Genomic DNA, 26617 nt, shown 5'->3' on the forward strand with positions numbered 1-26617 from the left:
TTTAGAGGCCACATAGTGTGCTCCTCTCCAAAAATGCACATTTTGCATTTATGAGGCAATATAGTCCCAAACATACAGTAGGCTTAAAAGAAGACTTTGTGAATCTACTTAAAGAGCATTCATTCGCCGTATCACTCACCACACCATATCACTCGCCACACTCGCCAGATGGGATAAGAAAGAAGGTCTTTCAAGTCAGGAAAAGCTTTGAGAAAAACTGAATTCCCAATACTGTTAATTTCAGAAACATGCCTCCATCTGATCCTTACCTTTGATAGCATCTCCAAGGCCTTTGAAGTCTGCAGGATTCAGGAAAGGTCGGGCATTAGGTAGGTTGATCATCTCTCGCAGCTCCTGGGATTTTCAAATGGACAGAAACACATTATCCCTCATTACTTCATGCAGAAGAGTGGCAGAACTGTGCAAGTCCTAGGAGGTTGCCACATGCAAGTTTTCAACTCTAAGTAATTTTCAGTTCAGACAGGGACATGTATACATGTGCTTTTTAGTGGGATTTGTATGCCACAACATAATCTTATGAGAAATATAAAAATAGATCTACTCCATTTTTTAAAGGAAGGAATACCCATATGAGCTGCTTTAGGAAACAATAGTTCTTTAGAAAGGCATACAAATACAATGTAAGTCATTTAGCAGATAAATAAAGATAGTGCCATGCACTTTCCTGAGTCTGATGGCCTGCCTCAATGTCGAATTTCCCACATTTAGTTTGATGTTTCCCCACACAACCAAAATAGCAGAAAGTTATGTACAAAAGGGTTTATCAAGTGAAAGTCCCTCCTTCCCACAATTTCACAGCATGATTTCTAACAGACAAGTTAGCCTCCCAGTCCAGTTATCTGCAGTGTCTACAGAAAGAAATAAGTAAGGGTTGCAATCCTGTGCAACTATGTACTCGGAGCCTATCCTTGTTCCCTCACAACTAAGATGAGGATGTACACTCACCAGAGGTAGCCCTTCCAACTCAAAAGCAAAAAAAACAAACAAAAAAAACCCCCAGTCCTGTATTTTATTTTATTTACCTTTATGGTGAAGGCAACCTGGAGGGGGCCTCTCCTCCCTATAAGGCACACCCGCTTCACTTTGCTGCGGGCCAAGGCTGTGAGCGAGTCTTCAGTGATGTCAGATTTCTAGATGTGGGGAATAGGTTGGGGATTAGGGGCAAGAAACATGGAACAAAAATCAAAGAGTTCATAGCACATTCAGTCACAGTATAAACCAACACCACAAATCTCCCTTCAAGGCAAGGTGATTTGCACCAGGTGTGGACAACTACAAAATGTTAGGGGGCCTTGAAAGGCAGCACTCTTCCAACTAAAAGCTCCCTATCACCAACAATTAAAATATTTTTCTCCTGAAATGCCCTCAACATATTTGAAGATGTGTGTGTGAATTTCGGCCATGTTCTTAGGACATTCTGGGCCATTTTAAGACCAGGAAAGGCCTTTAAAAAAAAAACCAGAAACCAGATACGACAGAAGGTCACTTCTGGTTCACTTCCAGTTTTAAGAAAAAAACATCACTGGGTCTAAAAAGTGCTATACATACAAATTTATTTTGTACTCAGTGAGTCGCTTCTTGAGTACAAAAGTGTAAAGCATTAAGTGACCTTTAAAAACCATGTAGGGGCCATCATTACAGATTCTGGAGCACCCATGCTTTGCATGACTTCCCCTCACTCCACACAGGTTCTTGGCTTTTCCTCTCAGGTTTCCTTTGCTTGCCCTCTAATTAGAGCAGTGGTTCCCATTTTTTAGGCCTCCAGGTGTTTTGGACTTCAATTCCCACACTTCCTAACAGCTGGCAAATCCAAAACACCAGGAGGCCCAAAAAATAGGAACCACTGATTTATATTATACTAATACGTAATAAAATTTATTTATATACCGCCCTATCTCCCGAATGGGACTCAGGGCGGTTTCCAATCATAAAGACAACACATACATTACATTACAGCGTAATAACACATTATTAAATAAAGTAAAACTATACAATTAAATAGCAATAAATAACACTTACACAACCTGATCAAGGGGACGGGAACCATAAACCCAATATATTAAATAAATTATTTCAGGCTAGATAAATCTTTGCAGTATATTCAGGTCCAGAGGTCAGCGGTATTCCAATGTAATTACTCAAAAACCTGCCAAAACCACCAGGTCTTCAGTTCCTTACGGAAGGTAGATAATGTAGGGGATTGCCTGATCTCCTTTGGCAGTGCATTCCAGAGCTGGGGGGGCACTGCCGAGAAGCATCGTTCTCTCGTCCCCACCAGCCAGCCGCACTTGAGACGGTGGTGGGAGCGAGAGGAGAGCCTCCCCGGATGATCTCAAGACCCACACTGACTCATAAGAGGAGATGCGATTGCAGAGATAGGTAGGGCCCGAGCCGTATAGGGCTTTATAGGTCAAAACCTGCACCTTGAATTGGGCCCGGCAGTTTATCAGTGGAGCTGCTTTAATAGGGGCATTGTGTGCTCCCTATAACCAGCTCCAGTTAGAAATCTGGCTGCCGATGTATGATTTAAAGCATACATGGTTCTCCTCCTCTCCAGTGTATCCTCATAGCAATCCTATAAGGTAAGTTAGGTTAAGAGATATCCAGCAAGCTTCCTGGTTCAATCCTTAAACCTTAGCTTTCAGGTTTAAGGGTTGCCAGAGTGAAAACTGGAGAGGGCTTCTAAATCTGTAGGCTGGCTTAGTCAGAGAATTTCAGCAGGTCTGGCTTATTACCAGTTGCAGGATGAGCATCATATGCTAAAATTCACTCTTCTACGCATCCATTAAAGGGACAGGAGTCTACCCCAGTTTTCCCTCTGGCAATCATACACAAGATGGGTTCCTTTCTTTTGCTACTTCTGCAAGCCTGTTTGTACGCAGTGGGGCTCAAAACAGCTCTTCGGCATCATTAGATTATTTTTTACATGTAAGAAAATAGATGTTCAGATATTCAGATTAAACTCCTATTCCACTTGTCTGGCTTTAGTTCTTTTTCAAATGAGTTTTCCTTCCTATAGGATGGAAGAAACTTGGTACCCTCTAGATGCAGTACTGGCTCATGGCCACCAAGAAGAGGCTTAGAGATATAATTGCAAAGAATTGAGAGAGGTTTTCTTTAAAATGTCATAAAATACAAAAAGTTCTGCATTCCTGAATTAGATAATAAAAAGGGAAATGTCTGTGCAAAAGGTAGTCACTTTTTCTAAATTATTTGCTTTTTTCAGATAAGGTATAAAGCATTCAATCTATTTACAAAGCAAGAGAATGGGAGGCAAAAATAATTCATTTTGTTCAGGATGATACCCCTGGTAGCACTGGTGGACTACAAGAGAACACTATACAGATACCTCAAGGAAGAGTTGTTGCCCCCTGTTTCTCACCCTCCTTGCTGTAGAGTAGTAGCCTGTTTTATAACAGATTCCTCTGATCCCACCAGATCCCTCAAAAGCCTCTCTTGCCTCCTGTGTCTCTAACTCCGATGGTAGCAGATGCAGGATTACAAGCTCCTCACAGAGCAAGGCAGAAGGACAGCTCTTTATCTCCGAGGCGGGGATCCAACTAGCTGGCAAGAGTCAGCATGTCGCTGCTTTTATAATTAGAGATTCTGCCCAGCTCTACCTTGATGCAACTCTCCCTGCACGCAGCTACAGGGGGATTTTTCCCTGGTAGTTTATGACTTGATACTTTATTACCTTGTGCCTTTTTACCATTTAACAACAGTCTGCGCTTTATGCCAACTTACCCTGAGAATTTCAAGAGGTGATAAGAGAATCCGAGCAACATCCAGAGCCACGTTCCCATGTCCCAGGACCACAGCCGTCTCACTGCTCAGGTCTGGTTTCAGCTGCAGGGGCAGAGAGATTCCCCTACTTCAGCCATTTCTCAGCATCCAACACTGCAATGATTCCCAACCCAATCACTCCATTGCTTTAAGACCAGTCTGCATGGCTAACCAACAGGCAGCACCTTATTGAAAGGGTTCTTGCAAAGTCGGTCAGCCCAGAAGAGGCAAAAAAGAATTAACAACACTTCTCACAACCAGACAGCAGTGAGTAGTTCAGCCTCAAAGCAATTACAGTAGTCTCACTTATCCTACATAAACGGGCCGGCAGAATGTTGGATAAGCGAATATGTTGGATAATAAGGAGGGATTAAGGAAAAGCCTATTAAACATCAAATTAGGTTATGATTTTACAAATTAAACACCAAAACATCATATTATACAACAAATTTGACAGAAAAAGTAGTTCAATACACAGTACTGCTATGTAGTAATTACCATATTTATGAATTTAGCACCAAAATATCACGATGTATTGAAAACATTGACTACAAAAATGCGTTGGATAATCCAGAACATTGGATAAGCGAGTGTTGGATAAGTGAGACTCTATTGTACTGAGTCAACTTCATAAAAGGCTATTTTCCCTATGTTCATATTAGCTTTGTGTAGGAAAACTCCAAACACACCACAAGCTTTGGCAAATATACACATCCACAGCCCCCTCCTTCTAAAATATGGTTCCCTATAACCATTTCCACCCATTTCCCCTACAAAATAGCAACATTCAGGGCAAAAAAAATCCCTGTCAAGCATAACCATCACCTTCCCAATAGCCACAACAAGCAGTATTGGAGCCCACCCTCTCACCTAATGTTGAACCCACAGCTGTAAATATTTTGTTTAAATGTAATATTGTTATTGTTACCCTGACTTCCCAGTCTTACTCTAAAGAGTACAGAGAATACACTGCTTTTTTTCAGTCCCTGTGGGCCCTTTCATATTCCGTCATTTAGTGATCTCTTTGGCTGAAATGGGATTTTAACATGAGTTTCCCACAAAACCATGCTGTTTTGCACTATAAGAATGTTTTCCTTTTCAACCTATCACTTTCTCTCCCTATTTAATGGCCCCACATTGATTTCACTGGGTGACAGAAAAGGTGGATACTCAGAGGGCTGGAGAGGACTACGAATGCTATACAGAGGTCTTTGGACGAAGGAAGGAAGGGCATTACAGCAAGTGATAGCGGAATATAGTATCGCATGGTCTAGTTATTCCGTGAGCAACCTGCAGCCCATGATGTTTTTACAACGGCTACGAATACTAGCATTATTTGAGACATAACATTTTATTATAGAGCCAAATTTATATAGCCATAGACACACCACCCTGTGCCAGTTTTCTTAGCACACGTTTTGTGACACGAAAACAGTCATACAGTCATACTGTTTATTTGCAACCACATAGGTAGGCATTCTGTGTGAAATATTCTTGCCTCTTCTCCCCTGTCTCAAAGGCAGAAGCATCCCTTCTAGCTTTCCTTATGGCACCTCTGAGAGAGGGAGCCAGCTAATCTCTTCTTATGGCCATGCAAATTGTTCACATTTGTAAATCTGAAGAGGATTTAATTTGACATCTGTTAATCTTTTCCAATTGCAGGCCTTTCAGCCAGCCACTAAGCCCAACCTGGATGGCTGTGTTCAAACATGTGGAAAGCCCTGTGATGTCTGGGTGCAGATGTGTTTGCAAATCTATGTGCATGTACGTAAGGGAACCTACATCCTTACATCTCTGTTCTCAGGCAGGCCGTTGTACCATCCCACAAATGCTCTGGCGGAATAGACTCCGGCAAGATCTTCTCCAGGAATCCCAAGCCTCCGGCTGTCTTCAGCTCCATAGCTCTGCAGAGAGAAAAAAGATACAGGGGGAGAGAAAACCACACACATTTCACGGAGTAAGTCAAATACACACACAGTCAATTCCGTCCAACGTGAAAGAAATTCTTTCCTTCCACAGAGAGAAATACTCACAACAGAATACATGTTTGAAAGCATTTCCTTGGAGTATTGAACCCGCATAGGCTTCATGCGAGCATAAACAACCAAGCTCAGTTTTCAGATATCTGCCTCTTTCTTTGTTAAAAAGCCTCCCATTGATTTTGTATTCCTCTGATATAATATTGCTCACATGTACACAACTAAGGGGAATTGCTGAGGAGAGTCCACCGTGAGAGGTGTTCTAGCACCAATGCAATAATACATAAGACCAAGCCAAAACAGTCTGGGAAAACTGTGCTTCTGGCAAACTGTTCATCAACTGCCAAAAACATGTCCTTTCCAACAATTTATGGAGTGGACACTGCATTGGGGTAGTTGAGGGCACTCTCCATTACAAAGGGGTGAGGGCAGAAGTAGTCAGATCTGCCTGGCTACCATCAGAAATAAATAATAGTACTCTTGTGCAGCTAGTATATGGGAAAGCACCTACCAAACTGATCTGATAATAGAGCCAACATCAGAGAAACTGCAGGGCAAAACAGTGAATTGCCTGACCAACAGAGATACCTTCCCCACCTCCCCTTCAGCTGAGATCTTCTCTGAGAGTCCTGGTATAATTATATACTCTCAGCTGTGACACTAAGTGATGATGGAGTCATATTGTACCACCTTCCCCTCAGAAGCCTGACTGGTACCGACACTGATTTCCACATTAAAACAAGACTTTTTATTAAACCCATTGAGACCTAATCTTTTGCTAAGTGTACATTTACATGGCTTTAACTGTGTTAGCCTTTTCTTCTGCTTTAACTCTGTGATTGGTTTAATATACTTTTCTCCTATTTAAATTATGTTTTTTCCCCTCTGGAATTGTTTTAAAGTGTTTATATTGTTTTAATTGTAATCCCTCCCCTCAATTTTATATCAGGAGGGTGGGATAGAAATATTTTAATGAAGAAATAAACATTTTAAAAACTATACTTTTAACTGGCTTCATCAGCTAGCCAAATATTTTTCAAAATATGAACTAAAGGATTTTTTTCATCCATTTCCTAAGTATAAGTTTAAATTTTTAAATTTTACACATTCATTGAGTGTGTAATATCTCCCTTGTTGGGTTTTTCTTTTGGATACACCAGACAACCTTGCTGATCATAAAATAATAAAGTTGGAAGAGACCACATGGGCCATCTAGTCCAACCTCCTGCCATGCAAGGAAAGCACAATCATAGTATCCCTGACAGATGGCCATCCAGCCTTGTAGGGACTCATGGTCTCCAGACCTTTGATCATTTCAGTTGTTCTCCTCTGGACACATTTCAGCTTGTCAATATTTCTTTTGAACTGTGGTGCCCAGAATTGGACACAGTACTTCAAGTGAAGTCTGACCAAAGCTGAATATAAATGCACCATGACTTCTCTCGATCTAGACCAGTGGTTCTCAACCTGTGGGCCGTGGCCAGCAGTGGGCCACAAGAACGAAAACCTAGTCCGTGAACCTAGTCTCTTTATTATTTTACTAGCTTTGCCCGGCCACGCGTTGCTGTGGCTTAGTCTGGTGGTGTTGGTCAGTCTACATTAGGTTGTATTGATGCTGTGTCCTCCACCTTCTTTATACTCACATTAGTAGTAGTATTTGAAGTCTGTTACCTTCTTCAATTTTTGTCTTGATTGATAATTGCTTGAGATCCCTGTTGTCTTTGGTTTGTTGTTAATTGTAATGTCTGATTCTGCTGAGTGCGGTTTATACTTTTATTGTGGTACAATAGTCTTTTTTTGTTTTGCCTGTGTAGGTGTTTATTATTATTGTTGTTGTAGTGGTCATGAAGGTTGGATAACTTAGATGCTACTGTATTGTTTTTTGGAGGCCCAGTGTAGCACTGACTGGCCTCTCAGCCTCAGTGCCTGGCTGTTTCTTGCCTGTGATGGTGTTGATTCTTATTGTTGTTGTTGTTCTCATTGTTATTATTGTAATTGTTTTTTTTGGAGGCCAAGTATGAATGTAGGGATTGGGGAGGTGGATGAGTTGTGTTGTCAAATTTTGTATTTGTTATAGTCACAATGCGTTGTTGTGAGTTTTGTGGGTCCGGATTCTGTTTTTGTGGTGTGGTTGTGTTGTTACAATTGAGAGGCAAGGCTTTTGTGTTCTGTTGCCAAGTTTTGTATTTCTGGGACGTTTAGTTGTGTGCCAAGTTTTGTATTTCTGGGGCGTTTAGTTGTGTTATAGTCACGATGCATTGTTGTGAGTTTTGTGGGTCCGGATTGTGGTTTTGTGGTGTGGTTGTGTTGTTACAATTGGGAGGGAATGCTTTTGTGTTGTGTTGCCAAGTTTCGTATTTCTGGGGCGTTTAGTTGTGTTATTATAGTCATGATGCGTTGTTGTGAGTTTTGTGGGTCCGGTGTGGTTTTGTGGTGTGGTTGTGTTGTTACAACCGGGAGGCAAGGCTTTTGCATTGTGTTGCCAAGTTTTGTATTTCTGGGGCGTTTAGTTGTGTTGTTATCACATGATGCGTTGTTGTGAGTTTTGTGGGTCTGGATTGTGGTTTTGTGGTGTGATTGTGTTGTTGTAACCTGGAGGCAAGCCTTTTGCATTGTGTTGCCAAATTTCGTATTTCTGGGATGTTTAGTTTTGTTGTTATAGTCACTGCGCAAACAACTTTATCATTTTATATATATAGACTAGCTGTGCCCGGCCACGCGTTGCTGTGGCGAAGTCTGGTGGTATGGGAAATAAAGTCTTGAGGAATTGGTGGTAGTTAAGGTCAAGGGTAAAGGTTTTCCCCAGACATTAAGTCCAGTCATGTCTGACTCTGGAGGTTGGTGCTCATCTCCATTTCTAAGCCGAAGAGCCGGCGTTGTCCGTAGACTCCTCCAAGGTCATGTGGGATGACTGCATGGAGCGGCGTTACCTTCCCGCCGGAGCAGTACCTATTGATGCACTCACATTTGCATGTTTTCGAACTTCTGGGTTGGCAGAAGCTGGGGCTAACAGTGGGGGCTCTCTCCGCTCCCCCAATTCAAACCTGTGGCCTTTCGGTTCAGAAGTTCAGCAGCTCAGCGCTTTAACACGCTGCGCCATCAGGGGATATTATTTCCTAAAGGTTGTGAATATACAATATTTCTGATTGGTTTTTTTTGTTTGTTGGAGGCAAGTATGAATGCTGCAATTAGGAAAAATGATTAGGATGTAATGGCCTTGCAGCTTTAAAGCCTGGCTGTTTCCTCCCTGAGTGAATTTTTTGTTGGGAAGTATTAGCTGGCCCTGATTGTTTCCTGTCTGGAATTCCCTTGTTTTCAGAGTGGTATTGTTTTCGATATTTTATGTGCTTCTACTGTCTGTGGCCCTGAGAAAACAGAGGATTTTCCAGACTTTGATGATGGGAATACTTTGTTGGGAGGTGTTAGCTGGCCCCGATTGTTTCCTGTGTGGAATTCCCCTGTTTATTTACTGTCCTGGTTTTAGAGATTATATTGTTCTGCATTATTCTATCCCAGTAATTATTTCATATTAAAGAAGAATCTCACTTATCCAACATTCGCTTATACAATGTTCTGGATTATCCAACGCAGTCTGCCTTTTCATAATCAATGTTTTTGTAGTCAGTGTTTTAAATTCATTGTGATATTTTAGTGGTTAATTTGTAAATACAGTACAGTAGAGTCTCACTTATCCAACATAAACGGGCCGGCACAACGTTGGATAAGCGAATATGTTGGATAATGAGGAATTAAGGATAACCCTATTAAACATCAAATTAAGTTATGATTTTACAAATTAAGCACCAAAACATCATGTTAGACAACAAATTTGGAAGAAAAAGTAGTTCAGTACACAGTAATGCTATATAGTAATTACTGTATTTATGAATTTAGCACCAAAATATCACGATATATTGAAAGCATTGACTACAAAAATGTGTTGGATAATCCAGAACGTTGGATAAGCGAGTGTTGGATAAGTGAGTCTCTACTGTAAATACTACATAGCATTACTGCGCATGGAACTACTTTTTCTGTCAAATTTGTTGTACAACATGATGTTTTGGTGCTTAATTTGTATAACGATTACCTAATTTGATGTTTAATTGGCTTTTCCTGAATCCCTTCTTATTATCCAACATATTCACTTATCCTGCCGGCCTGTTTACGTTGGATAAGTGAGACTCTACTGTATATTGATAATCTTAAATTATCTTCTTAGAACTGGATTATCTGAGGCCCCTTCTTCACAGCTGTATAAAATGCACACTGAAGTGGATTATATGGCAGTGTGGAGTCAAGATAATCCAGTTCAAAGCAGATAATATAAGATTCTAAATGGGTTATATAGCTGTGTTGAAGGGCCTTGAGTCTACACTGCCATATAATCCAGTGCAAATTAGATAATCTGTGGAAGAAGTCTAAGTGAGGCCTAAATCGGCCTGTCCCCTTACTGAAACCTGGCTGTCCCTTGGCTGGTTGCTAGGCAACCAAGTGGGCAGAGATTAGCCCTCTAAACTGGCAGCAATTGGATAAAAACAATTATTCCTTTCCCTCTAATTAGGACTTTATTTTTCTTTTCTTTTTGTTGTATCAACCTTGAGGCGTGGATGATGGGTTGTGTTGTCAAATTTTGAGGTTGGGGGGCCTGTACTTTTGTTGTTTTGTGAATTGCCGTGATGCCATCACTCTTTTATATATATAGATTTTTCTGCTTCTTTCCGCAGAGCTGACCATTGCATTGGATAGACAACATCACCTCTAGATGGTTAAATATGGTTTTCTGTGGGTGAGCAGATGGCAACTACTGGATGGCATATGTTCTATATCAGGGTTGTTGTGTGTTTTCCAGGCAGTATGGCCATGTCCCAGAAGTATTCTCTCCTGACGTTTCACCCACATCTATGGCAGGCATCCTCAGAGGTTGTGAGGTGAGGTGTTCTATATCAGAAACTAGAGCTGATGTAGTCAATCCAATGCAATTATCTGAATCAGCACCCCAAATAACCAAACCAAATCTAAAGTTGACCCAAAACTGATTCGTAACCCTTTTGGAACTAATGTTGAAGAGTGGTACCTGTTCAAGTGGTCCCTGTTCAAAATGGACCCTGGTTTAAAAAAGGTTGGGAACCACTGATCTAGACACTATATCCTGTTGACGCAGCCCAAAATCCCATTGGCTTTTTTAGCTGCTGCATCACACTGTTGGCTCATGTTTAACTTGTTGTCCATGAAGACTCCAAGATCTTTCTCACATGGACTGTTGTCAAGCCAGGCATCACCCTTCCTATATCTTTGCATTTCATTTTTCTGCCTAAGTGTAGTATCTTGTTGAAATTCATTTTGTTACTTTTGGCCCAGCTCTCTAATCTGTTACGGTCATTTTGAATTGTGAACCTGTTCTCTGGAGTATTAACTATCCCTCCCAATTTGGCGTCATCTGCAAACTTGATATGCATGCCCTCTAAACCTTCACCCAATTCATTAATAAAGATGTTGAACAGAACTGGGCCCAAGACCATACTCTGCAGCACTCCACTGGTCACTTCTTCCCAGGATAAAGATAATTTATTTATTTATTTATTTATTTATTTATTTATTTACAGTATTTATATTACACCCTTCTCACCCCAAAGGGGACTCAGGGCGGATCACATTGCACACATATAAGGCAAACATGCATTGCCAATACATAGAACAGAGACAAACGCAGGCTCAGGCTGGCCTCGAACTCATGACCTCTTGGTCAGAGTGATTTGTTGCAGCTGGCTGCTAACCAGCCTGCGCCACAGCCCAGCCAAAGAGAAACCATTGGTGAACACCCTTTGGGTTTGGTCACTTAACCATTTACAGATCCACCAAATAGTAGCATTGCCTAATCCACATTTGACTAGTTTGCTTGCAAGAAAGTCATGGGGGACTTTGTCGACGACTTTACTGAAATCAAGATATGCTACATCCACAGCATTCTCTGATCTCTACCAAGCTTATAACTCTATCGAAAAAAATTATAAAATTAGTCTAGCATGACTTGTTTTTGAGAAGTCCATGCTAACTTCGTAATCATAGGATTCCTTTCTAAGGACTGCTGCCTCCTTAATGATCTGCTCCAGAATCTTTCCTAGTATTGATGTCAGGCTGACTAGACAATAATTATTTTGGGTCCTCTTTTTTCCCCTTCTTTAAGATAGGAACAGCATTTGCCCTCCTCCAATCTGCTGGGACTTTTCCTGTTCTCCAAGAATTCTCAAAGATTATTGCCAGTGGTTCTGAAATGACTTCTGCTAATTCCTTCAATACTCTTGGATGTAGTTCATCTGGCCATGGAGCCTTGAATTCATTTAGAGTAGCCAGGTATTCCTGGACTAATTCTTTACTTATTTTGGGTTGCATTTCCCCAATTACCTCATCCACTCCGTATTGCTCAGGTTGAATACCAATCTCCTTTTGGGAGAAGAATGAGGCAAAGAAGGCATTGAGCAGCTCTGCCTTTTCCCTATTTCCTGTAAGCATTTCACCACCTTCTCCTCACAGAGGCCCTACCGTTTCCTTTTTCTACCAACATAACCAAATAACTCCACTTCCACTCCATTGACCAGATCCTCAGTGTAGGTTAGAATCAGATCCAGAATAGCTGATCCCCTTGTTGCTTCTTCTACGGTACCTTCTGGACAATAAAATTATCTACAAGGCAAGTGAGGACTTCGTTGTATTTTGTACTATTGGCAAAGTTTGTTTTCTAACAAATATCAGAGGAGTTGATTTCCCCATTATCACTATATGTATTTTGCATGAGCTGCTTATGAACATTTTTCAAGGCTAGCCCCAAGTAGAGCAAATTACGGTAGTGTGGAGAACTTTCCTCTCAGGGTGAAAATGAGAAATGTGAAGGCCTGAAAAAATGTGTTTTGTTTTATAAAACACCCTATCTTCTCCCTGAAGCCTTTCCGCCAAGAAAAAAATGATGAAGAATTGGATAATGGCATACTTCTCTCGTGAATGATGAACTAAATATTTATGACAAGATGTTCAGACATTTGCTACCCCAAAATAATTCCTAAAAAACTATCTGAGAGGAAGACTTTTATGTAAAACTATGTCCTGTATCAGATCTGTGGCCTTGGTCTGATTTTCTCAGTTGTTGTCATGAGAATAATTATATTATTTCTGCTTGAGGCTATGGAAGACTGGTGAAGATAAAACCATTTCCTTTGTTTTACCAATGCTGACATCTTCTTCTGGCAAGAATATAGGGATGAAATAATTCTCTAAAACTGTACATGGACTTTTGATTGTGTGAATTTATCCTGATAAATGAGGCTGTTAAAATGCTATGAAAGCAGCGGGCTATTTCAACATTCATTAAAGCAAGCTACAAGGACAGTTGCTATAGATTTCACGCTCACAGTCACATAATTGTAATGGATGATTTTGAACTCTGAACTTGCCATAACTTCAGGAACCTGTTTCCTGATTCAGAGATGCCTACGTGGAGTCCTTCCAATCCCAACAGCCAAAATGACTCAATTGCAAATCAACATTTAGAAGTAGCTCCCTTTACACATTTTAACTGGGGCCCCATCTGCAATCCATATAATGCAGTTCAACTGCATTGAAGTGAATTATATTAATCTCAACTAAAAGTGCATTCTGAACTACATTATATGGCAGTGGAGATGGGGCCTGGGCCCCAGGAGCAGAATGGAATGAAACATTTTCAAAAAAAATATTGTGATGCTGGCACGGATGGATAAAGAAATGTATGCATCACTCAACCAATGTGGCTATCTACTCATAGGACTTACTGTTTGAATATTGATCTGTTTTTCTCCCCATCCATTCTGGCAAATTTCTCTGCTGTTCAATCCCACAGAGAAGCAAACTCACCAAAACCACGGCATGATAAGCCTTCTGCAGCTCCTTTATGGTGACATCCTTCCCCACTGTCACGTTCCCAGAATAGATGCAGCGATCAGAGCGTGCCGTCTGCGTAAATGCATTGATCACATTCTGTTTGGGAGAAAGGGCAAGAGGGGTTCCGGTTTGATAGGTTCTCCTAACTTCTCCCACAACACCCAGGCAGGAGAAGATGGCAAAGCACGCAGCAAAGGGGGAATGAAGGTCACTGGTGACCTTCTTGTGCCATCTAAGAGAGCATCTCCTCTCTCCTTCAGGCTGCATCTTCTGAGACTCTTATCTGACAACTGGAAAGAAGATCTCATTTTTAAAATCACACTGTGATCCAAGGCTTGGCACCGAGCCAGTCAACACCATTAAAAAGGAGCATATATAAAAGGGCATATATAAAAGGGTTTCTTCTCCCCAAAGGTGCAATCATCGACAAAGGAGCCAATTCCACAGCCAACAGCTGGTATTTTTTTAGCTACATGAAGTGAAAGAGTGCAAAATGGAATATCACACTGATTCATTTAGAGTGAGGGAATCTATGGCTCTCCAGAGGCTTTTGCATTGGATCTCTCAGCAGCCCTAGTCATCACAGTTATGCTAGGAGTTGCAGTCTGGGAATATCCAGAAGACTGCATGATCCTCATCATTTTAGAAAACCAATTTCAGTTTAATGTTCCAAATCAAGTAGATCTGTTGAGCCTCTATAAGTGTTGACTTACCAAGTTTATATTGATGTATACAGTCTGATCTACTAATAATCAGTATAACTTACTAAAAGACTAACAATTGAATCTAGGCCAGAACACTTTTGTTGTTGCTGATGATGTTTTTTAACATACTGTTATGAATAACTTTTCAATAACTTTAAAGCATAGGTTCTTTTTATTGCAATTTCAGTCTGAGAGGTATAGCAGAATTTTTATAGAACAACAAAGAACAACATTTAGACATACAAACATACAGATTCTATGCAACTACATTGGATTCACAAACAACCTATAGTTACATTGGCTAAGAAACAAACAAAAGGGGGGGTTACATTTTCATTCTTCATTCACACACAACATGCATCCATCTTCATGCACACAAATATTACCATATTCTTTCTCCCTTCTTGGAGAAGCACCTGCTTAGGCCAGACCCAGCTTCCACTGCTGCCTGCCAAGATATAGTTCCAAAACACCAAAACGCCAAAACTTCAAAAGGACCATGACTTCAAAATGCACTCCTTCCTCTTTCCCTAAGAAAAGGAGGCCCCAAACAGTGAACAGAATTCTGCTTTCCCATAGCAGATCTGCCACTCCCAAGTACACCATCTCCACTGAGCATGGCGGGTGAACAGCGTCGCTGTCTGTCACACCTTCTGGACTCTCATAAGGTCACTTATATAGCAATATTTTGCTGATGATGTTGTCCCAAAGTTGTAAATGAGTGATAGACGTCTTCCATCCTGGAATATCCTGTTTCCTGGACCAGATGTTGATTCCTCTTGATTGGTGTTAGCAAACAAGCAGCTCTGCCCCAGAAGTTCATCAAGTTAGCAAATGTTGACAGATGTTAACAGATGTAAACATTTCTCTTATCAGTCACAGTTCTTATCACAGTTTGCTGGGCAGATCAACTATTTCAGGTCTCATTAGCAGGTTTTAATTACAATTCCTGAGCAGGTAGTTTTCCAGGCCTTAGTCTACATACTGGTGTCTTCAAATGTACTAACTCATTCATTCCTCTCATTCATACCACATATTTTCATATGCATATTTTGGTCACATACCATGATGGCAAGATAGTAATGACCTTCTACCAATGTTAAGTTTACCCTCTCCAAAATCTAGTATCCCATATTACTGGGGGATTCGCTCTTTAAAATAATGTGAAAAACATAACATTAGATGCAAAGAAAAACATGACAAAATACACGAAAACAAAACAAAATGGAGCTTTGGCATAGCTTGTTTAGAGACATGAAGTCCAACAAAAAAGGGGGTAAATGGAAAATTCAATGGGGAGCCTTTTTTATATTTTTTCCCCAAAACCATTTTACCCTGAAATTTTTGAAAAAAAATGATTATGGAATATTTTGTTTTAAAAATATGTATTTCTAAAAACCATGTAAGTAAAAGATCTTTATATTAGGCTTTGTAGAGGATCATATTACTATAACTCCTGGTCATGATTTCTTTTCTCACTTCATATAATGGAAACTAGTGTACTGTGTTTGCCTGCCACCAAATTGAAGTAGAGGAAACCAAATAATTTTATCTCTTTAACAAATGTTACTGTTTTGTTATATTCATACTGAAATTCATTACTTGTTCCTCAAATTGGCAAAACTAAAGAGGTTCCTTATAGATTAGATGTTCCCTATACTTCAGGACCTTGTCCACTTGTAGCAACAACAACAAAAATAAAAATAAGTCCGAGATGTGATTGAGATAGATAGATAGATAGATAGATAGATAGTGTAGAGCCCATGTGAATGATAGATAATAATAATAATAAATAGGTAAAGGTAAAGGTTTCCCCTGACGTTAAGTCCAATCGTGACTGACTCTGGGAGTTGGTGCTCATCTCCATATCTAAGCCAAGGAACCGGCGTTGTCCATAGACATCTCCAAGGTCATGTGGCCGGCATGACCACATGGAGCACCGTTACCTTCCCGCTGGAGCGGTACCTATTGATCTACTCACATTGGCATGTTTTTGAACTGCTAGGTTGGCAAGAGCTGGGGCTAACAGCGGGTGCTCATTCCGCTCCCGGGATTTGAACCTGGGACCTTTTGGTCCGCAAGTTCAGCAGCTCAGCACTTTAACACACTGTGCCACCAGGGGCCCCAATAATAATAATAAAAATAAATATTAACATGTATATTACTAATCTACTAACAAAAGAAATTAACTTTAGAATATATATAGTTGACTGCCATCAAGGTTAGAAAAAAAAGAGTTTGAATTAGTTAATGGATAAAATAGGGAGAAGGAATACTATGCAGAGTTGGAAGAAAAAAGAAGGGACAATAAAAGAAGATAAAAGAAATTAATATGGATCCTGAAGGATAATCTGTTACTCTTGTTAGAGAAGATGTCATAGTTGGAACTTTTTTCTTTTACTTCACTTCCTCCCTACTTTAAAGAATATGCTTAAAGGTACTCTTTCCACCTCTATATCTTTGACATGTGTAGAACTATTTAACTAACATGGTTCCATTACTTACATACTATATTCTGCTATCTTTCCTGTCTTTCTCATCTTTTCCCTCTCTTTAAACAGTTTATTGAAGTTAATTTTTTCCTCTTTTTTGAAAATAAAATCAAAACTTATTTGCAAAAAAAAAACCTGTACTTTTAACATATCAGCCATTATAATATTATGTGAAACTAGCTTTGCCCGGCCACATGTTGCTGTGGCTTATGGGAATCATTTGTTAGCCAGGTGGAATAGCAGTGAATAGCCTTGCAGCCTCAAAGCCTGGCTGTTTTCTGGAGTAGCTGGAGTAGCACCCTCAATCAAAGAGCCATTTTGAAGCCTAGCTACTTCCTTCGTAGGGGAATCATTGTTTGGCCAGGTTGAATAGCACTGAATAGCCTTGCTGCTTGCAAGCCTGGCCGCTTTCTACCTTGCGGAATCCTTGGTTGGCCAGTCTGAATAGCAATTAATAGTCTTGGGGTGGCATGTATGAATGCTGCAATTAGGCACCTTGATTAGCATTTAACGGCCTTGCAGCTTCAAAGCCTGGCTGCTTCCTGCCTGGAGGAATCCTTTCTTGGGAAGTGTTGACTGGCCCTGATTGTTTCCTTTCTGGAATTCCCAATTTCCCTGCTTTCAGAGTGTTGCTCTTTATTTACTGTCCTGGTTTTAGAGATTATGTTGTCCTGTATTATTATACCACAGTAATTACTTCATATTATATTTATAATCTTATATTATCTTCTTAGAAGTGGATTATATGAGGCCCCTTCTACACAGCTGTATAAAATCCACACTGAAGTGGATTATATGGCAGTGTGGACTCAAGATAATCCAGTTCAAAGCAGATAATATAAAATTATAAATGGGTAATACAGCTGTGTGGAAGGGCCTTGAGTCTACACTGCCATATAATCCAGTTCAAATCAGATAATCTGTATTTTATAGGCAGTGTGGATCATGCCTGTGCCCTGGGTGCCATTTTGGCCGAGGGAGTTGCTAGGATATGAAAGGACGGGGCCTAAAGGCAGCCCGGGGGGGGGGGGGGGGCGCTAAAGGCAGCAGAGCCTACCTTTCTAACTGGCAGTTAGGGGAAGAAAGTCTCTTCCTCATCCTCTGTAATTTGAATTATTTTTTTACTTTTTTTGATTGAAAGACATATTTTGGATGACTATGTCTTTTGTGGCTAAATTTGGTGTGATTTGGTTCAGTGGTTTTGTTGTTTACTCCATAGTTAAACGGACATTACATTTATATATATATGTAGGTAACATTGTGTATAAAGAATTTCATGTCTCTAAAATAGCAAAATGACTTTCAGTCTGTACATGGCTACAAATATTATATTTTTCCATTTAAAAAGTCTAGTTTTTCCAGAATAAAGCAAGAAAAAAAAACTCCCCCAATAGCTTCATAATTTACAGCAATTTTATATTTCTAAGGTTACTGCTTCTTGGGGGCTAGTTGGGAAAACTAGAAAATTTGTTTAGAAGGAAGAAAAAATGATGATTCCCATTATCCACAGCTCCAAGCACAAGAACCTGGATAAAATGGCTTAGATGCATGTGGTCTGTCAGTTCTGCCATTACATCGTGTTCTTCACAGCCTGACTACTTGCCGGTGTTCACCTTCAAATCTCTCCTACCCCTTCCAACTAACCAGAAGGACCCACATCTATTTTAATAGTATTCCCATTTTTGGAGGAACTCAAGAGCAGACGTTTGGCTTCACTGCCATCATATGAGGCAAGCATAGTTGACAGATGGTAGCTCAGCCATGGCCACCCGGTGTACTCCTCAACCAAGGAAGGATTTGAATCTGAGAGTCTCACAAGCCAAGCCCTAAATCTTGCCAGGCAGGTTTGCCATCTCAAGGTTCACAAACTCTTGCATCATTTCCTGATAGAGGGTAAGGGGTTGAGATCCATGTGTCCAAGAGAAGCAAATAGCAAATTGGCTGCACCACACCACTCTTGCAAGCATTTAAAAAGGCCAATTCCAGCCTATGCTCTCCCCTCCACCCCCAATATACTATACTCTGTCTCGCTGTGACAATAGAAGAGAAAGTTATCACAAACCTTGACTTCTGGGTGGTCAGGAGCTACTCCAAAGCGAACCAGGCCAAAGGGAATTGGCAGCTTCTCAAAAATGTCCACTTGAGCCTGTTTGTGGTGCTGAGAAATGAACTGAGATTTAGATTTGAGGATAAATAACAAAACACAAATAAATACATGAAACTTGAACTAGTACTGACTGAGATTATTATCATACTGCTGTAAAAACAGAAAATACAAGTTGACATTACAGCAGTTTGGGACTGTGTTAATTTTTTTTCAACCTGCAGGCCACTTGTTTACTAATCTCCAATATTTATCTAAAAATGGCATTCATTTATATTTCATATACATATAACATGAAGGCAATTTTGTACAATATTTCAATAATTTTGTGCATGAAACAAAGTTGGTACACTGAACCATCAGAAAGAAAAGCTGTCACTATCTCAACCAGATAGGGGATGCTCAATCTCTGTACAAAAATAATCTTATGAAACAATCTCATTTTATAAAAACACTAGCTGTACCCGGCCACGCATTGTTGTGGTGTCATTCTAAGTGGGTTGTGGTTGGGGAGGCAAGGATGAATGTTGTAATTAGACACCTTGATTAGCACTGAATGGACTTGCAGCTTCTAAGCATGGTTGTTTCCTCTTTGGGAGAATCCTTCGTTGGGAGGTGTTAGCTGGCTCTGATTGTTTTCTGTCTGGACTACCCTTATTTTCAGATTGTTGTTCTTTATTTACTGTCCAAATTGTAGAGTTTTTTAAAATGATGGCTGCCAGGTTTTGTCCATTTTGATGGTTCCCAGGAACCTAATAAATGATGATGATGATGATGATGATGTTTCTGAGGGGAAATCCTTTGTTGGGAGGTGTTAGCTGGCTCTGGTTGATTCCTGTCTGGAATATGTCTAACTGTGCTTGGCCACGCATTGGCGTGGTGTAGTCTGTTGTTATGGAAAATAATGTAATGGAAAGCAGCCTGTGTTTGAAGCTGCAAGGCTGTTCAGCGCTATTCAAGGTGAGCAATGGAGGATCCCCATTGGAAGGAAGGAGCCATGCAAGTGCGGTGGGGAGAGGTCCTTTGAGGAGTCAAGTTCTGTGTGGTGCATCTTGGTGCCATTTGGGGCTCCATTCCCCTCTTTCACCAGCCATCTGCTGCCTTCTCATGCTGGGGAGGCCTTCCGAGGCCTCTGGCCCTCTTCCTCTCACCGCAGGCACTCTCTCTTGAGGGAAAAAGGGGGCAGGGAAAGGGAAGGAAGCCTCTCCGTCAGCAAACGGTAGCTGTTGAAGCCCTGCCCACCTGGCTAACGTCACCAAGTTTCCCAGGGGGCCTCTGTGCATGTGTGGTTAGTAATTTTTGGTTTTGGTGGGTTTTCTGTAATTTGGACCTAATTTTATAGATTGGATGACTATGTCTTTTGTGGCCAAATTTGGTGTGATTTGGTCCATTGGTTTTGTTGTTTACTCCATGGGAATTACGCACATTACATTTTTATATATATAGATATACAAAAATTGTCTAAGGGCCCTTCCAGACAGGCCCCATATTCCAAGATCTGATCCCAGGTTTTCTGCTTTAAATCTGATTATATGAGTTTGCACTGTCAGATAATCTGGGATAAACAAAAAAAAACTGGGATCAGATCCTGTCTGGAAGGGCCCTTAATCTTCTCCACAACTGTCTGGTTAAGCTTTAGTGATTTGCAGCTCTGGGACAACTCCAATCCCTTTAAAGAGCAATTAAACTGGACCTATAACATCCAATCTGAAAGCAACAGAATAATGTTAATCTACCCTTTAGTAAATGGGGAATCAGAACAGACCTGGGGACACTTGATTGAATGGCTGGAGGACATACAAGAAGTTTCTCTTACCACGCCACTCCAAATTTCCATCAAAAGTCTGAAGCAAACATACCCAGAAAGAGATAGGGGCTACAATGGGATGTTTTCCCCCAAAGTTGGGGAGGGGATATCAGGGACGTCAGCATTGTGTCATCATTCCATAATCCAAAATGCAACCTGATAAGTATAGCACCTACTAGAAACTCACTCATTCAGTCTGCAGTCTTGACACAGTCTAAACAGATAGCTATACCATTGGTCCTAATTATTGTGCTTTGTTTCCACTCCTTTGTACCACCCAGACAGACAAATAAGTTTTGGATAAATCAAAAGTTTGTTTGCTATCTTGTGACATCTTGGCTGATCCCAACAATATGATGTAAGAGAACAGGTTAGAATCATAAACTACAATTCAGATTTGACTTGTTCCCAAGCACAGCTGAGACTAACTATAATCTGCCATGACTTTTCAGTCAAAATTAATTGCCGTTTGTTGAAAACAAAAGCAAAACCTTCCAATCTCCACACTGAAATGGCCAATTAAACTATGATATTCAGGACTTTGAAACTTCTTGCCAACTAATACAATTGGGCAACAGTTTGTAGATCTCTTATAAAAACTCATACAGCTCTGCTGAAATTTTTTAAAAATAAATCTTCATGTCTCCACTTATTCTGAAATAAGCAAATTGAAACAGTAAATTATGTTGAACTGAGTAGAATTTATTTCTTTACTTTAGAAGACACATGTCAAGAGTCAGATGCCAATTAGCGAACAAAAATAGAGTTTATTCAGCAGATAAGCCAAAAAGTAATGTTAACACAGAAAAAACCTTGAAACACTTCACTATCAGTGCTTCAAGAGCAGTTCAAACAAAAATGTAATTCAGCAACACAAGCAGGTAAAAACAAAGCTAAACAAACTTAGTGCAAACTGCACTTTCTGAGTCCAAGCCCTGCTAGCCGGCTCTGTAGTTTTCAAAGGAACAGTTCCCAAAAGAAAACACCAAATTGGTCAGGAAACAAACAAACAAACTAAGAATGCAGTAGACTGCTTCCACAATGTGGATAAAGCCGAAGGCTCCAAAAGGATGGTGAAAAGACGTCGTCCGGGATTCCAAGGTCAGGTCAGGAGATAACAGCGGTGTCCAAAGAGCAAGCCAGGAGTCAAAAGCCGATAGTAGTCATCAATCACAGGGCGAAGGCAGTAGCAAGGTCAAATTCCGATCCAAGGTCTGAAGAGGGTGCAGTCATCCAAAACAGGTCCACGATAAGACACAGCGAGAGCCAAGCTAGGTGATAACAGCAGATTCAAATCATAGTCCAAGTCCAGTCTTCATGGAAACACAGAGATCCCTATGGCGCCTCAGCAACACCTTGCCACACGCAAAGTGCAGTGGCCAAACATTCCCATTTTATTCCCCTTCCTCCTGGGTGACCAAACACTCACACCCAAACACCAGGTGTCCCAAATCTACTCAGAGTCTGAGCTCCACACAGCTAGAGCTCGTGGATCTGGAGTACCTAGCAATTCGTCGGAGTCCCAATCATCCTGCCCACACTTAGCCCCATGAACACTTAAAGAACCATCCTCCCTTCTCCAAGCATCCCAATTGGGATCAGCTCCTGCAGAAACCCCAGGTTCAGAAGTATCCATAGACCCCAAATCCCCAGACATCTCCGGTGGCTGTGCCCATTCAGTGCCCGCTTCCCCAGCCACCACCTGTTCCGCAGCATCCATCTCCCCATCTGAATCTTCCTCAGAAGATCCCCCATATAGCTCTCTAAGTCGCTTCCTGCGCAACTCCTCCAGTGAACCCTCCAGTAAACTCCTCCAGTGAAAAAACGAGGGTTTTTTCTTCCTCTTCGAATTCCATCCCCATCAACCATAATCCCCGAAGGCGCAGTCACAACAACACATGTGGGGCTGTTCTGTTTAAAAAGAGTAAATCCTACATCCTAATTAATTGTCAGCTGCACATGAATATGTTAGAATCATATATGAATGGTGTACTAATAAATGTGCATTGGCACTCCGGTTCTAGTCCTAAAGACTCAAAGGTACCAGATCCCATCTGATATTGGAAACTAAGCAGGGTCAACTCTGGTTAATACTTGGCTGGAAAACTGCCAATAAATATTAGGTATTGTAGGCTATATTTCAGGGAAGAGGATGAGCAAAATCACCTCTTGAGTTCCTTTATTAAAATACAACTCCATGAAATGAATGGGGTCTCCAAACTTGAAAGTTCACGCACATACGCACAGACATACTCCAGTGCTACTTAACAACACTCACATTATAACCCAAAAGATCCAAGCAGCTACTTAGCAGTAAAGTGCTGACCGACAAAGGGGCAAGACCTCAATAGAAATATATACACATACATAATATTCTGAATTTTATCATGTTCATTAAAACATTTTTCTTACAGCCAAGTAAGCTATATGTTTCTTATCATACTTCAAACCAAAAATGTGACACAATGCCTTTCATCCACACTGAGATGAGATAGGAATCTAAAAGTACATAAAAATGATCATGACTGCACTACGTATTTTAAAATATTATCCAATCAGAAACACATTCAAACACCCTATTTCTCCACCAGCAAAACCTTGTGAGAACTTTAGAAAAGGCTTGGATTGCCAACAACTTGGAGCACTCACACAGAATTATAATTTCTTGAGTCCTTAAAGAAAAGTCTGACATAACTAACAGGTTATCTGGCTTGAACTGATTCTTTAAAGAACACTATAGGTACGAGGGCATTTCAGCTCATAGGAAATTCAGTATGACAGGCATTATGATAATATCACATGATTGACTCCTGCAAAAGGGGGGGGGACCTCTGTGGTGGTTTAACATAACCCACCACTTTTCCACCAAATGTGAGGCTGTCGGGTTCTCTTCTCCCAGTTGTGCTGTGGGTCAGTCTTCCAAAGGAAAAAGCACCAAGACACGCTGGTAGATTCCAACAGATTTTATTGTACCAAATGCCAGAACCTTCTCTTTGGCCCACATATGTAGGGGCTCTCACATACCAGAGGGTCATTGAGGTTTTATGGCTGGCCCGTTTTATGGCTGGCATCTGTTTCTTGTCAGCCGACCAGAGATGTCAAGGATTGGAGATCATGACAGAGGCTTTGCCAAAACTTTGCCTAACACCAAATGTGAAAACTTGCACAAACTTCACAGTCACCAACAAGAGTGAGGGCTTTCCCTGGTCCACACCTCTGCCATGAATCTAAGGCACTCTTCCTGTCCTATCACTGTGGTCATCAACAGTTAGGCTTTCCTAGATGCCTTCAAGGTACAACTTACAACTTCACTGGACACCATCTCACTGTATTCACTGCTACCACACCTGAATTCAGTCTTTATAATACAGTGTTCCCTCACTTATCACTGGGGTTAGATTCCAGGACCACCCGCAATAAGTGAAAATCCACGAAGTAGGGACACTATATATATTTTAATATTTATACATTATTTTAGTAGTTATACACTATTTTAAGTATTTATCAACCAATCGTATGTTGATAAATCCCTCCTTCTCCTCCCGTTACCGCTTGAGCTCCCTTTCTCTCCCTTTGGCTTCTCTTTCCTCCCTTCCTTAGGCTGTAAATTGTAATTTTTATGATTTATAATAGTCTTTTAGAGTTTATTGAAAAACCGCGAAACAGCGAATCCGCGAAAAGTGAACCGCGAAGTAGTGAGGGAACATAGTACCCATAATTCATGGAGGCCAAAGAATATAAAAACAAAAGCAATATAGTCTACTCTTCACATTTATGGATTTAACTTTTGAAAATTTGATTAATATATATTTAAGAATCTCTAGGTCAGTGGTTCTCAATCTGTGGGTCTCCAGGTGTTTTGGCCTACAACTCCCAGAAATCCTAGCCAGTTTATCAGCTGTTAGGCTTTCTGGGAGTTAAAGGCCAAAACGTCTGGGGACCCACAGGATAGAACCACTGCTCTAGATCTATCCAGTCCAGTTCTGTGATCAACTTCTGCCAGAGCTATTGGAAAACCTATCAATGTCCTTAAAGGTCTAATGATTCCAAGAGAGATTTTCTCATAGATTAAAAAAAATGCAGTTTTTTATTCATGACTCTTCTACCCCTAACCCCAGGTAATGAGGAGAGAAGACCTGACTTTACTAACAAAAGCTAAGCATAATAAAACAGATTGATTGGTATATTTAAAACACAGTTCACACACTAGCAAATTCAGACTCTTAAACACCACTCATTGATTCCTAAATCTGTCTGATTCCCTTCTTCCTTCACTAACTGGTTGCATGGCGTGAAGCATTTCATGTCCCCATTGACAGGATGCAGGGGAGAACCCTTTCCTTGGGTAGTGAATAAACAAAGATATGAAACAGGTATGTTTCTTTTGACCATCAAAGATAAAATCTGCCCGTCTCTACTGTTGATTTGCAAAGTTTTCAGCACAGCTAATTCAAACTAAAGAGCCTTGCAGATGCTAAAGAGGCACTAACTCAGGCCCAATTTTTGCTTTTAGCTAAGAAGAGTGATGCCCTTCAAAAGCTGGAAAAGGACCATGGCATCCATTTTCTTTTTAAAATTCAGTGTGCTAGGCCTTTCAGGATTATCCTTCACAGTTAAATCTGGCTGCTGAGCATCAGCAACCAAAATATTATTTCTCTCATTCACACCCAAAGGGAGACTGCTGAAGTGCTTTTTGTTTTTGTTTTTTGTTTTTAAAAAAGGAAAATAAAGATTCACATTTAAAAGCATTAAATCCTTTAGTAAAGGCATGCCCTGGAATACTTTTTCAGTTAATTACATTATCTTCCCTAGTATTTCACTGAACCGACCTTCTTGCTAGAAGATTTCCAGTCAGCCAAGAGCCTTTGATGTGCTAATTAACCTGTCCAACCTGACTATGCACAAATGCAGGCAGTCGCTCCCCTCCATCGATGTTTAATTACCCTTGTATTTTAAAACAAGAACCCATGAAAAACTCTGCAGTTTTTTCGTCTTTTGCTGTCCAACAACAAGGACTTGGAGTGAGTCCAAGTCCATCTCCGTCACTCAAACCCAAAAGACTTGCAAGGATAAGACTATTATCAGCTACATATGTGGAACAACAATGGTGGGAAAACTTCCTACTTTACAGTTTTGACACCGACTTTACCAAAGACAGGATTTCATTTTCTCCTCGGGTTTCACTTTTGTCTCTCTGCAGAGATTAAGTAACCATGTAATTTACTCTCAGTACAAGCTGAGTATCCCTTATCTGAAATGCTTGGGACCAGAGGTATTTTGGATTTTGAGTTTTTGAACACCTGTATTAGCATATATTTACATAATGAGATATCAGAGATGAAATCCAGCCTAAGCACAACATTGTTTTATGTTTTGGGTACACCTAGTCTGAAGATAATGTTATGCAATAATTTTTAATAATTCTTTACAGGTAACAGTGTGTGAACACTGAACACTGAACTATCAGAAAGCAAAGGTGTCACTATCTCAGCCACCTATGTGGATGATTTTGGAGTATTTGGGGTTTCAGAATTCTGGATTAGGAATGCCCAATCTGTATATTAAAAAACTGCATTGTAATCTTAGTGTGTGTGCATTGCAAGTTCCACTAAAACAGAAGTAAACAACTGTGGCAGATCCACAGCATGTACAAGCAATAAAGCAAAAATCCCCAAATAGCCAGAAGTCCACTCCTAATTCCCAAAAACAACATTTTTATTTTAAAAAGTTGATAACATAGACTACCAAAAGGACAAAGAAATAATTCCTACAACAAATACATCCTAAAACCTCCCTAGAACTGAAAGTGACTG

At 40.5% G+C, this 26617-nt stretch overlaps 1 protein-coding gene across 1 annotated transcript in view; it reads right to left on the bottom strand.

Annotated features, from left to right (window-relative positions):
• The window catches only part of fdxr (ferredoxin reductase), a 48160-nt gene that overhangs the window by 10210 nt on the left and 11333 nt on the right, over nt 1–26617 (bottom strand). The window contains exons 3-8 of the mRNA XM_016991356.2: nt 18956–19051; nt 13671–13793; nt 5595–5708; nt 3766–3867; nt 1044–1151; nt 270–354 (exon numbers count right to left, since the gene is read on the bottom strand). Of these exons, the coding sequence (XP_016846845.2) occupies nt 270–354; nt 1044–1151; nt 3766–3867; nt 5595–5708; nt 13671–13793; nt 18956–19051 (628 nt within the window). The remainder of the gene's footprint in view (nt 1–269; nt 355–1043; nt 1152–3765; nt 3868–5594; nt 5709–13670; nt 13794–18955; nt 19052–26617) is intronic.

Source organism: Anolis carolinensis, chromosome 2 (assembly GCF_035594765.1).
Source record: "Anolis carolinensis isolate JA03-04 chromosome 2, rAnoCar3.1.pri, whole genome shotgun sequence".
Lineage (NCBI taxonomy): Eukaryota > Metazoa > Chordata > Lepidosauria > Squamata > Dactyloidae > Anolis > Anolis carolinensis.